At 49.4% G+C, this 12,316-nt stretch overlaps 2 protein-coding genes across 16 annotated transcripts in view; one reads left to right on the top strand and one right to left on the bottom strand.

Annotated features, from left to right (window-relative positions):
• Positions 1 to 8,369, top strand: part of RALGAPA1 (Ral GTPase activating protein catalytic subunit alpha 1) — a 132,588-nt gene extending 124,219 nt beyond the window's left edge. For 10 of the 15 annotated variants that reach the window (XM_083837708.1, XM_083837698.1, XM_083837712.1 and 7 more), the window contains 2 exons: positions 5,251 to 5,365; positions 6,948 to 8,369. In XM_083837708.1, coding sequence (XP_083693834.1) covers positions 5,251 to 5,365; positions 6,948 to 7,044 — 212 coding nt within the window. In that variant the 3' untranslated portion in view covers positions 7,045 to 8,369. The remainder of the gene's footprint in view (positions 1 to 5,250; positions 5,366 to 6,947) is intronic. The other 5 variants (XM_083837710.1, XM_083837706.1, XM_083837702.1 and 2 more) reach the window with 1 other exon arrangement.
• A 1,422-nt stretch (positions 8,370 to 9,791) lies between these two features.
• Positions 9,792 to 11,402, bottom strand: INSM2 (INSM transcriptional repressor 2). The gene has a single exon (XM_083837738.1). The coding sequence runs from the start codon at positions 11,389 to 11,391 to the stop codon at positions 9,937 to 9,939; it is 1,455 nt and encodes a 484-aa protein (XP_083693864.1). The 5' UTR covers positions 11,392 to 11,402; the 3' UTR covers positions 9,792 to 9,936.
• Positions 11,403 to 12,316: the final 914 nt, after the last annotated feature.

Below are 12,316 nucleotides of genomic sequence, written 5' to 3'. Positions count from 1 at the left end.
GAATCTCATTAATAGGAACTTGTGATCTATTTCACACTTGAGTGCATGCACGTGTGTTTACATACCACAAAATGTCACCTCCTACCCTAAGGGACGTCGTCTTCTGAACTTTGTGGAGTGTGGTGGAGCTGACCAACGCATCTGTGCCAGGAGCAGCCAGGATCTCCCTAGGACATACATGCAGCTCACTGTGACCCAACATCCAAGAGCCTATCCCCAGAGCTCCCTGACTGACTTTTAGTTGCAGCACAGGGAAGCCAGGAATGCTGTGGGAGTCCTTATTGCAACCTGGCCCCTCGGCGCTCCCAGACCTCAGGGCTGACCCACGCTGGGTCCAGGGCTCCAGGTGCTCTGATGCTCAGCTCCAGGACAGTGCCTGGAGTAGCACCAGACTTTCTGCCTCCAAGCTGACTCAGGAGAGCACAGACTGTAAAGCCTGAAGCAGGTCTAATTTAGTACTGCGGTCATCTGCCAAAATGGCTTCCCCAGGGCTGGTTAGTGGGCAAACCGCTGGTGTCCGGTTCTCGTGAAGGCAGACCTGTGAGCAGGGTGCCTACAGATGGACCTGAACTTTGAAGGACCGTGATCCCAAGAAACAATCCACCTGATGTGCTACTAAAATACTTATTACCCCTATGTTACTAGGGTCCCTGCATCAGACAGCTGTATTGAAAGATAGGTACGGAGGTCTCACTTGTGCCAGGATTACGCATAGGATCGGCACTGGAATCCTGCCTGGGCATCTACACGCATTCATCACCTCCAAGATGACTCAAAACCTTGCAGGCTACCTCTCAGACATTTCTGGGTCATCCAAAAATTTCTGACCAGCTTATAAAAATATGTTGCAATTACTTTTTTATATAATATTTAATTTATATCTGCTTTTTATGAAAAAAAAAGACCACAAGCAACTAGAAAATATTTCCTTATTTTAGACTTGATTGTTTAGTTGGATCATGATCTTGAAGCTTATAGTTGTCAAATATGTTTAATTTTTATAAAATATTATATACAATTTCTTCTTCTAAGATATATATAGAAACTGCGAAGCTACTAAAGCCCATCAACAAGCACTGTATTTTATTTTTGTTGTTGGGACCCCATGGGCTGCTTTCAGCATGCCTAATGCTTCACTTGAACTATGACAGTCAGCATATAGAGACTATGCCATTCGCTTACAAACTGTATTTTCTCAGATTGGTGTATTTTATGAAAGCTTCAGTCCTCAGCAAAAGCTGTTTCCTTCCTTAGCGTGGTTGCTGCTTGATACAAAGTAATTGTGGCTGCTGCTGTTTTATCTAGATATCTAGGTTGCCCTGTTAAAATACATGAAAAGTCCATCTTCCCAGGTTTAGGAACTTGACTAATGTAGTGGATATACGGGTTTTTTATGGTTTTTTTTTTTTTAATTAACCCTGCTTAATCACAGAATGTAATTCAGTAGCTGCTCTTTTCTTTTTTTTTTTTTTTTTTTTTTTAACTTTGTGCTGACTCTGGTAAGTAGAGTTAACTACAAAATAATATTTTCTGCTATACAGCTATTGAGTAAACCAGACTTCTGTGACACCAGAGTAGGCTGAGGAAACTGTCAATGACAAGCTCAATGATATTGAAGGGCTTATTGACCCCTCGATGCTAAGACTCTGAGTTTTAAATTGTACTGATGATTTGATTTTGTTTTTTCTGTCATCTTTTTTTTTTCCTCTCTTGTTACTAAAAATAGGACCTCAGTATAGTAAACCTTGTTAAAAAGGGTCATAGTATTTTACTTGTGATGCCAGCAGAAGACTATTTGATCCCAACAGTCGTTCCTACATTTTCAAGCCTGCGTTCAGACCAGTCCTGCTGCCCCACTCCCAAAGTCAGTGGGGATGCCAGCTTACAGAGAGAGAAGTGGAGGAATGTAGAGGTAGTGGTGCTTCAGCCTTGCACAAGAAAGTCTCAAATTCCATGGCCTGCATCTTAACCTGATCTGCTGCTTGTGTGCTGTGTAACTTTGAACAGAGAATCTGTTCATCTTTTTGGCCCTCTGTTATCCCTTTGCATATTAGAATGATGGTGCCTAAGCACCACTGGTGACAAACAATGCTCCTGGTGGTGATGGTTGAACTTTGTGACCAGAAATGCAGTTAAAAACAGAAATGTTTTATGAAAGGCTGTATGTCTGGCAGGGCTGGTAAGAGTTTCTCATTATTCCTTCTCCAGTCCAAACTTAGTAAGAAATGCTTTCATTCCAGATCAGAGCAAACCCACAAAACTTAATGAAATTTTCCAAAAATTCCACATTGGATGACTGAAGCTGTAATGTTATGCATTTCTGAGCTGTTGCCCATGCGTTGACCACTTGGGTCGTAGTAAGCTGCGGATCCTCAGCACTTCAAAGTGATAAATCCAGTGAGGACTGCTGGAGACCCAAACAGATCAACTTTGTTCATTTCCACTGAAAAGCAAGGAATATGATTGTCCAATAAAAAAACATTCCATGCATACGTACAAGGTGATGAAATTAAAGCAGCATGTGCAATTTTAATCCTGACATTTCCTAGTTTTTGAATGTTTGACTTGACAGTTTTATTGTCTTGTAACAACACTTTCTTGCGTAAGTACTTTCGTTTTTGTTTTGTTTAAGGCATAGGGCAGAAGAGAAATTCCTTACTACTGATTAACCACCGTATGATTCGTAAGCAAAGTTGTGGCCTCTAGATCCACCACCAACTTCTGCAAACTGAAGTAGTGCAATAATGAGCTGTCTTACCTCTACCTGAAGCTCTCCTAGAGGAAAGACTGGAAATTTTGCCAGTGGGTTTCACAGCTATTTGATGACACAGAGGAATAGGTTTATCTAGTAGGTTAAAGCCAGGTTCTGAAGAGCGTTCTTTATTTAGGACAAGGGGGAATGGTTTTAAACTAGAAGAGGGTAGATCTAGATTAGATATTCAGAAGAAATTCTTTACTCAGCAGGTGGTGAGGCACTGGCACAGGTTGCCCAGAGAGGCTGTGGATGCCCCATCCCTGGAAATGTTCAAGGCCAGGCTGGATGGGGCTTTGGGCAGCCTGGTCTGGTGGGAGGTGTCCTGCCCATGGCAGGGGGGCTGGACCCAGGAGATCTTTACAGTCCCTTCCAACCCAAACCATTCTGTAATTTATCGGACACTGGCTTTTCTGCTCATTCTCCATAAACCACTTCTTGCTGTACATCTTTCTCATGTCTGGCTCTTAGTTCTTTCTCTCCTACCCAGTTCCAGCCTCTCAGGTCTTTAGGTCACTCGCCGCCCTCCTCAGCTTCTTGTCTTGCTTGGCAGCTGCTTCTGCAGTCTTCCTTCTCTGCCTGTGCTTCTTGCAACCTTTCATCTTTTCCCAAAATTATTGAATTAATGCCTTGACTCAAGCAAGGTTCTGCTGAGCATAACTGATAGCTTGGCCAGCTTTGGACTGGTATTTGTATGAGTGGCGAAGGGCAGAAGCTGTACAAAAATGATGGCCCTCTTCCCCGGAGGCCACGTGGGAGGCTGAAGTATATTAAAAAGCCATCAAAATGCATTAACATAGACAAGTGATATTTTCCTGTGCCCTCATTCTCAGAAATGGCACTCAGGATAATGTTGTTCCAGACAACTGGTGTGATAAAGCCAGAAGTCTTAACAGGTAGCGTATCAGCACCCCATCAGACTTCTAGCCGGTGAAATTTCCACCTCTTTGAAAGTCAGAATTGTTGAGTGAGGTGAGTTGTGCAAAGGGGTGTGTTATGGTACGCCTGGGTCCCTCCACCTCAGTTCACTTCTAACCCAGTCTGTGTAGTTAGGGTACTGTTTTACAGTTAAATAGCTCATTTCTGAGACAAATAGCCAACATACTATCTTTAGAAGATCCTAAAAGCTTCAAATAGAATAGGAAAATGTCCCATTTCAACTTTGCTGAACAACTTTGTTGTTCACAACAGAAACAGCTTTACGTTATGGTCCTAAACTATCATAGCTGATCAAATTGCTTCATGCTAGCCTGGTCAGTTGTCAAGCCTAAGAGAAGGAAAAAAATGGATCACTTTCTGACATTTTTTCAAATTCTTAAAAATGCTAACACGTTCATTTCATTTATTTGAATTGAACTTTCTTGTTCCAGGACAATTGACAATAAAGCTTTCTTACTTAACCCTATTTTTTTAGTTTGGATAACTAAACATTTCACTGCATAAAGATATAAAGATACAGCATTCTACACTGAAGATTTTAAACTGAAGGGGAAACAAAACTTGCAAAATTTATGTAATCACATATGATATCCACGTGTGTGTATGTGCGTACGTATATATATATATAGATACATATATCTAAAATCTAAAGAAATTGAGTTATTAATCAGCCTGTTGATTGCTGCCAGACTAAATATATTTTAAGTGCCATTATTCTTCACTCTTCTGGTGTGATATGTTCAGATGTGAAAATCACTTTACATGACTTCTGTTCTTCAATAACTCTACATCAGTTTTTTTAAAATGGGATTAGATGTGAATCTGTGCTTTCTGATGTCTGTCTGCATAAATTATATGCAAAATTTAAAGATATGATTGGAATAATGCCTTAATTAAAATAGTGGGGGTTTTAAGGTTTTCTTTATCCAGCACTTGATAAAATTTCGCAGTATGGTTTTAGTCTTTGACTCAAACTAACAAGCTTAAAACAAGCTTAAACTAACAAGCTTTTTTTCTTTACGTGATTTCAGCAGTCTCGTGTTGAGACTGGCTATAATTGTAGCATATGTAAAAATGTGAAACAGCTGGGGAGCAGAAGCCATATATCAAATTGCCATTTGTTTTTCCTTCTTGATTGTGTCTATGTGTGTGACTATTGAACTGTTTTCACAGACTTTAAGAAAGCGTTTCAGGCAATGTTTAGGATGTATCTCAGTTGCTATAAATAAGGTTGCTGGATCTGGATAATGTCATAGAATTCTTTTCTTTCTCTCTCTCTTCTTTTTTTCTTGTAATGCTTAGTTGGTAAGTATGACGCTGGATTTCAGAGCTGTTGCTTCATTGCACATAACTAACTCATCATTCTCTTTAACCTTAGCATGAGCAGCAATTACATAATGAAATTCAAAATTCTGTTTTCTGTGCTCATCTGTTAATACCCTTCAATCTTTGCGGTTCGTGTCTCATGTCTCACACCTGTTATCTTTTATCTTCTCTCCTCCCCCTTCCTCACTTCTTTCCACTTCTCCTTCCTCATCACTTCTTCATTCTCAACAAAGAAAGAAATGCTGTGATATTTCTTCTCCTTCCAAAACCTCCACTAGAAAGCATTGGCCACATCAAGGTAAAGGGCAAAGGCTTGAAACGGAAGGTCTTTCACGCTAGCTGTGAATGGTATGCTGTGCAAAACAACAACGGTTATTTTCTATTCTCTATCTTCCACCATTTGAAATGCTTTAATTCCTTGTAAAATTAGAACAAGATAGAATTTCAGAAAATGAGACTGCATGTTTCCCTGCTTGCCTTTTTTTATAAGGCACAGTGAGTCAGGCATTATCATGCTTTTCCAGATTGTTTGGCAATGAAGTACCTAGTTCATGAACAGAATTACTGTCACCAGCTGGGGAACAAATAACAGCCCTTTTTCCTCCCTGTCACTTCAATGGCTCATGTCGGTTTGAAAAAGACAGAAAGTATTGGGCCGTCCCTCTGGAGCAGGCAGATGACGGACCGGGCGAGGAGGACATCCAGGTCGCTAAATCCTTTAGGTTTATGACAGTGTTTTAAATGAACTCTTAGACTTCTTACCTGATGACCTGGGATTTTATTTTAGAGGAGTCTTTCAAATGAAATGTGCTCGGTTTTGAATGTTTTTTGTGCCCATTATATATGAAATGTTAACTGAGGGAGAGAGGTCTCCAGTTCTGATTATTGCATTATTATTTTAAAGTATTACCAGTAATAGTGTGATGTGAAAGAAATAGCAAGTGATATTCTGGCTTACCAAAGTCAGCAGGGGTTTTCCCATTGACTTCTGCAGGACTAAGCTTCTGCCCGTAATTCATACAGCTCAAAAGTGATTAGTGGCAACTGAGGTAATTGGGTTCAATCAGCCTGCCGGTCTCTGCAAACGGCCAATTAAAATGCAGTTTGGTTTTGTGCGTGCGAGTGCATAGTGTTAAAGTTCTGCACCCAGGAAGGAGAACGTAATTTAGATTGCACGTTCCCTCCTCTCCCTTCTGTACCTCTGTGGAGGCTGACTGGAGGCAGAGGGTCCCACCGGGCTGTTAGTAAGGGAAGGGCTCGCGCAGCGAGGACTCAGGGCCCACTGCGGAGTTGGGTGCTGGGTGACAAACGCCATGCCGTTATCTCAAATTCATCTTGTTCCTTTTACAAAGAAATTGGGATGCGTAGTGCATCTGCTTAGTACGATCTGTTCAAGCTTCTGCCTTGTGGGCCCTGTAGGAATTGGCCTTCTGAAGCACTGACTAAAGCCTAGATGGGAGGAGATGTGTTGCTCTCCCAGTTCACCCCAATTCACTCCACCTTTTCAGCTGCATTCCCAGAACTCCCTTCATGCGCAGTGAGCCGTTAACCTTCATGTTCTCATTATAGACGGGATTCTTCTGGGTGATGGCATGAATAATCACTCCCCATCCCCGCCAGGGAACTGGAGGGGTCGGTTCTCCTGGCTAGCAGGATGACGCTGCCCACCTCAGTGCTGTTTCAATTGCCGAGGGTTCTCTGCAGTCTTGCAGCTCAGTGGTTTCTGGCATCATCTTTTCTCTAGAGATGATTTTGTGGCAGTCGCTAGCTCCATGTGCGGTGCAATCACCCACAGCTGGTAAAGGGCTAGTATATGCTGTGGGCTTGACAACAGCACTGAAATTCCTACCTGCCCCTTGTGTGTATAGATTCCTGCGCTGCGCACGTGGAAGGCGGCACTGACGGGTTTGGTTCTTGCTGTCCTCTGCAGGCTTCTGCCCAGAGACTCAGCCGGGAGAAACTCCAGCAGCAGCAACAGCACAGGTGGATGGAACAGACTTAGCCTCTCCAATGTCTCCTCGGACTAGCAAGAGCCGAATGTCCATGAAACTGCGCCGCTCCTCTGGCTCAGCCAACAAGTCCTAATGTTGAGATGCCTGCAGCTTTCTAGTAACCAGCCGTCAGCAACCCTTCCTACGACTCGCAGCTTTCAGCTGAAGGATAACGTCTCTAGCGCATGTGTGCCCCGTTCCCTGCATACCCTTTTTCTGTATGTTTATTTTAAACAGTGACACTGGAATTTTACTTTACTATTTTAGCTTTTGGTTGTTTTTGTTTGTTTTTTTAATCAAACTCCAGGCTGCCTTTTTTTTTTTTTCTCCCCCTCCTTTTTTTTTTTTTTCCAGTGCAGTTTGTCCTCTGCACCTTTTACCTTCCTGGATGATTATGATATCTTACCAGTAGTCATTTTTAACTCTGGTTGATCTTGAGTGACATATGGAATTGGAGACTGCAGTTTGATTACACTATATTTATTGTGCCCCACTGCAATTTTCTCTGTAACAAAGAAAGAAATGTGTACAATTTGAAAATGAATGTACAATTTTAAATTGAAGTTGCATTTGTAAAGTCTTTGTCAGATGTCACAATGTTAATGCACAGGCTGTGTACAGACTATTTATGTTAAGAATAAAATACTTAAACAGCCTTTCAAGCATTACAGTGTCCAAACAAAATAACTTGCCAGTAGCACCAACTCTTTCTTCACAAAGCAATGTATCATTTCTTAACTGTGCAGGTGGTGCCATAATCTATGCCAGAAAAAAAAAAGAAGAAAAAAAGAAAAAAAAAAAGGAAAAAGAAAAAAAATCACTGTGCTGAAATTCTACTTATGCTTGGCTTCCAAATATTTTTATAATGTTTGCTTTTGGAAGTGTTATCAATAGTAAATGCCATTGAGTCTCATGTTTTTTAGCCTTTATCACCGGGCTGCTGGGTCTAGATGTATATTATTGTTTCTTACGTTAAAAAAAAAAAAAGCACTTTCCTGATACAAATTCATTGCTCTGATGCTGTGTACTGAGGAAGAAAAGGGAACATGCTCCAAGAGGCTGACCTGCAATGCTGATGATTCCAACCCTGTAAGTGCAGGTTAGTACACGCATTCCACCCATCCAGAGATATTTTCCTACAGCAGATGAAATGCTCACATTTTGAGTCTGGCAAACAACAAGATGCTGTTAACAAAATGTAGCATGACATCCATACTAACTGCATGTGTAAATATATCATATGATATGGGCAACAATAAAAATATAAATTATGTATTGTCATTCATGTAGTATCTACAAATTTGTAATGGTTGAAGAGAAAACATGCTATTTAATAATACAATAAAATTATTCTTACCACCTTCTGTATATTGGTCATTCACCTCAGTGATTAGATTCCTACTGCAATTTGTAAAAGAAAAGCAAATTACACGTGGAGCAGTTAAGTGCGATACACGGCTGCGTTTTCATTCATATTAAAAACTTGGCGTTTCAACTAGTTCTTGGGAGCTCTCCCCATCCGCTGCAAGGACACTGTGTCGGACACTTGTCCCCAGCTCTGGTAAATGCCATCTGTAGCCCTGTTTCTTTGACCGTACGAGCAGAGACGGGAGGGTAATGATTTAAAAAAGCACAGTGACCTTCTCCATGGGAGAACTCAGTGAATGGCATAAACGGGCACTGCTATCTGCGCCTCGGTTACCGGGGAATGATTGAAAAACGCCCTACTTAAGATGACATGCTTTATTTCTGGTGGGGCAGAATAGCGACCTGCAAGTTTAGCCTCCGCCAGGCAGCAAACATTGGCAGCTGCAGGTTATACCGCACTAATTCATATTTTCCAGGTCCTGCAACGAACACCAGAAAGTCGGTGGAGCACGTTTGAAATAAAACGCTATCGCTTGCTTTCGGCCTTCGGGCACGATGTACACGAGCCTTTTGTTGGGTGTAACGAAATCTAAAACTAGAGAAATAGCTGCATTAGAGGATGCTAATGAAAAGATAGCAATATTCTGCGTGCTCTAACAAAGGCTGGGGCTGGGATCAGTTTGTTTCTTCGGGAACCACCAAGCGACCCACTTTTCCCCTGCTGAATTCAAGAAAGGCGTTAGCTTCGTTTTAAATCATTTATTGAATTCGCTCGTCCTTTTTGGCCTCACCCGCTGTCACATTCGGAAACGAGCACTCCCGCGTGAAAATAAATAAACAGACGACCAAATAAATAAGGCCTGAAAGGTCCGTAGCTGGCAAGGTGCACAGAATTGCAAAGCGCTGGGCCGGGCTGCCGCTGAAGCCGGGGGAAAACGCAGAGGGCGGCTTGGCCGGGCCGGGGAGCGGCGCCCCGGGGTACCCACGGCCGCGGGGCACCCCCCGAGGGGCCGGGGCCGCCCGCAGGGCCCCCAAAAACACGCGTGGGAAGCGGGGGCGCGCACCTAGCTGGGGCAGGGCGCCTCGCCTTCGGTAAGGGGACAGCACGACCGGGTTCCCGCACGTTTCGCTAGCTATTACAGGGCTGACACCGACTTAGCAAGAACATTTACTTTCGCGACTATTTTAGCACAGAGTACGGCAAACGAAACACTGCACGAGAACCTAAATGTTCGAGCTTGGGGTGGGGGGGAAGGCTATGAAAACAAGGTAACTAGGTCAGGCGCCTTTTCTCACGAAAAATAATAATAATAATAATTCCTCTCTTTAAATATCCTATGTACAGCTGGACTTCAGCGGGCACCCGCCGCCCCCCAGCGCCCCGGGGCAGCCCGGAGGGGACGGGGCGGAGGGCACTGGGGGGTCCGCAGGCGGCTTCGTCTCGGTGGCCGTGTGCGCACCCAGCGCGACTTTCCATAGGAATTACAGCGTGGACGGGACTCGCTCGGCGCTCGCCCGGGCCGTCGGGCGACGGGGTCCCATCGGGGGCGGCCGCGGGGGCTAGCAGCCCGGCCGGACGGGCACCTGGAGCAGCAGGACCTGCCTGCCCTCGGGCGGGTGGCACTTGGTGGCGTGCCGCGCCAGCCCCGGCGCGCTGAAGAAGGTGGCGGGGCAGTGCTTGCAGGGGAAGCCCTGCCGCTCGCCGCCCCCCGCCGCCGCCGCCCCGCCGCCCTCGGGCTGCCCGGCGGCTGGAGGCGGCGGCGGCGGCGGCAGCAGCAGCTCCTCCCGCACGGCGTGCCACAGCCGGTGCTTGTCCCTGATGTCCGCCGAGGGGAAGCGGGCGCCGCAGAGGTGGCAGGCGAAGGCGAGCTGCCCGCGCTCCGGCGGCCCGAAGGCGGCTGGCCGCGCCGCGCCGTGGGTGCCCAGGTGCTTGCGGAGGTAGGCCTGCCGTCGGAAGCGCTTCTGGCAGCAGGGGCAGGCGAACGCCTCCCCGACGGGGCCGGGGCCGGGGGCGCCGGGGGCAGGGGCCGGGGCTCCGCCGGCGCTGTCCGCGCCGCCGCGGTGCTGACGGGGAAGCGGCGGCGGAGGCGGCGGGGGAGCGGCGGCGGGGCCGCGGGGCCGCCGCTCGGGGCTGTTCTCCTTGCCCGGCGGGGCGGCGGCGGCGGCGGCGGCGGAGCCGTCGGCGCTGGGGCCGGGCCGCGGCTTGTGCCAGCGGCGGTGCGAGGCCAGGTTGGCGGGGCAGCTGAAGATCTTGTGGCACTCGGGGCAGCGGTACTCGACGCGCACGATGCGGGAGCAGCGGTGCTGGGCCAGCGCCAGCGGGTCGGCGTAGTGCTCCTTGCACAGCTGGCAGATGAACTCGCCCAGCGGCGTGCGCCCCCCCGACGGCGGCGGCGCCGGCCCCGGCCGCCCCTCGGGGCCCTCCTCCTTGATGCGCAGCCCCAGCACGGGCGAGGTGGTCACCTCGTCGGCGAAGCTCAGCTTCCGCGTGGCCTTCGCCTTCTTGCCGGGCGCCTTGGCCCTCGACGGCCGCTTCAGCGCCGGGCTCGGCGGCGGCGGCGGCTGCGGGGCGGGCGGCGGCGGGGCGGGCAGCGGCGTGCGGGGCTGCAGCAGCAGCTTCTCGGCCGGCGGGAAGGAGGCGGCCAGCGGGAAGGACTCGGCGGACGCCGGGGAGCTGAGGCACCGCTCGAAGAACGCCGCCCGCGGCCCCGCCGCGCTGCACGGCCCCGCCGCCCCCCAGGCGCCCGCTCCCTCCGCCGGGGCTCGCAGCGGGCCCCCGCCGCCGGGGCTCCACGTCGCCGCGGGGGGCGCGGGGCAGGCGGCGGCGGCGGCGCCCTCCTCTTCCTCGCCCTCCTCCTCCTCCTCCGCCCCTTGCCGGGCGGCGGGGCTTCCCCCGGCGGCGGCGGGCAGCGGCGGCGACGGCGGCGGCGGCGGGTCCCGGTCCCGCTCCCGAGGGCGCGCCCGGTAGGAGCCGCCGGGGCGCCGGCTGCGCTTGACGAGGAAGCCGCGCGGCATGGCGGGGCCGGGAGGGCTGCGGGAGCGCGGCGCGCAGGGCCCGCCCGGGCTTTATACCCCCGGCGCCCGCTCCCGCCCGGGCGCCCTCCTCCCTCCGGCGCCGGCGGCCAATGAGGGGCTGGGGCCGGCGCTGGCGGCCGCGGGGGAGGAGGCGGTGGCAGGGCCCCGCCGGGCCCCCGCCGGCATCGCCCCGTCGGGGCTGGTGCGGGGCCGGCAGGGGAGGCGGGGCCGGAGGGAGCGGGGCCGCTTCTGCCGCTCGGGCCTGAGCTGCGCGGCCGAGCACCGACGGCCGGGGCGTGCTCGCGGCCGCCCGTGCACCGACGGAGCGGGCTCCAGGCGGAACGGGGCGCTGCCCCAGCGGCTGAGGCCCGCCTGAGCGCCCCGCTTACCCCCCGCGGCAGGTCCGTGAGCGTGCTTTGCCTCGCTCTCCTCTCACGTTTCCCTCCGTTTTCACCGCTGCGCTGAATTTTAGATGAGGTTACAGACTGCGAGCCAGAGATTGCCCCTCGTTACTACAAACCATTTTAATTGGGACCGATGAGCCGTGCTGCAGCACAGCTAGATCGCTCTCCGGACGGACCGCATGATTTTTTCCTAATGCCCGGTTGACCTTTGTAACTGGGACTTCCCAACTACATTTCTCACTGAATTACTGTATCCCTGCTTACAGAGCCACTGTGTTACGCTCTTCCTCCAAGCAAAACGTTAAATAGGTCTTTCAATTTGCAAAGCCATGTTCCTTCCTTTCAGTGTTCCTTTTGCCTTGGTCACACTGCAGAAGGCTGTGGTGGGAAAGCCCAGCTCAGCTCCTGTCCTAAGGGGTGAGGAACCTCAAAGTGCCTTTTCCTACCTGGGAGCACCACGCGCCGGCTGGGCAGCAGGTGCATGGAGAGCATTTGCTGGGACCTCGGCCATTTTCCAGCAC

This window comes from Anser anser (genome assembly GCF_964211835.1).
Source record: "Anser anser genome assembly, chromosome: 5".
Taxonomy (NCBI): Eukaryota; Metazoa; Chordata; class Aves; order Anseriformes; family Anatidae; genus Anser; species Anser anser.
This window is presented reverse-complemented; position numbering and strand designations above follow the sequence as displayed.

What these genes read in the sequence shown, in the direction of transcription:
- INSM2 (XM_083837738.1), bottom strand. Translation starts at nt 11,391, where the DNA reads ATGCCGCGCGGCTTCCTCGTCAAGCGCAGCCGGCGCCCCGGCGGCTCC.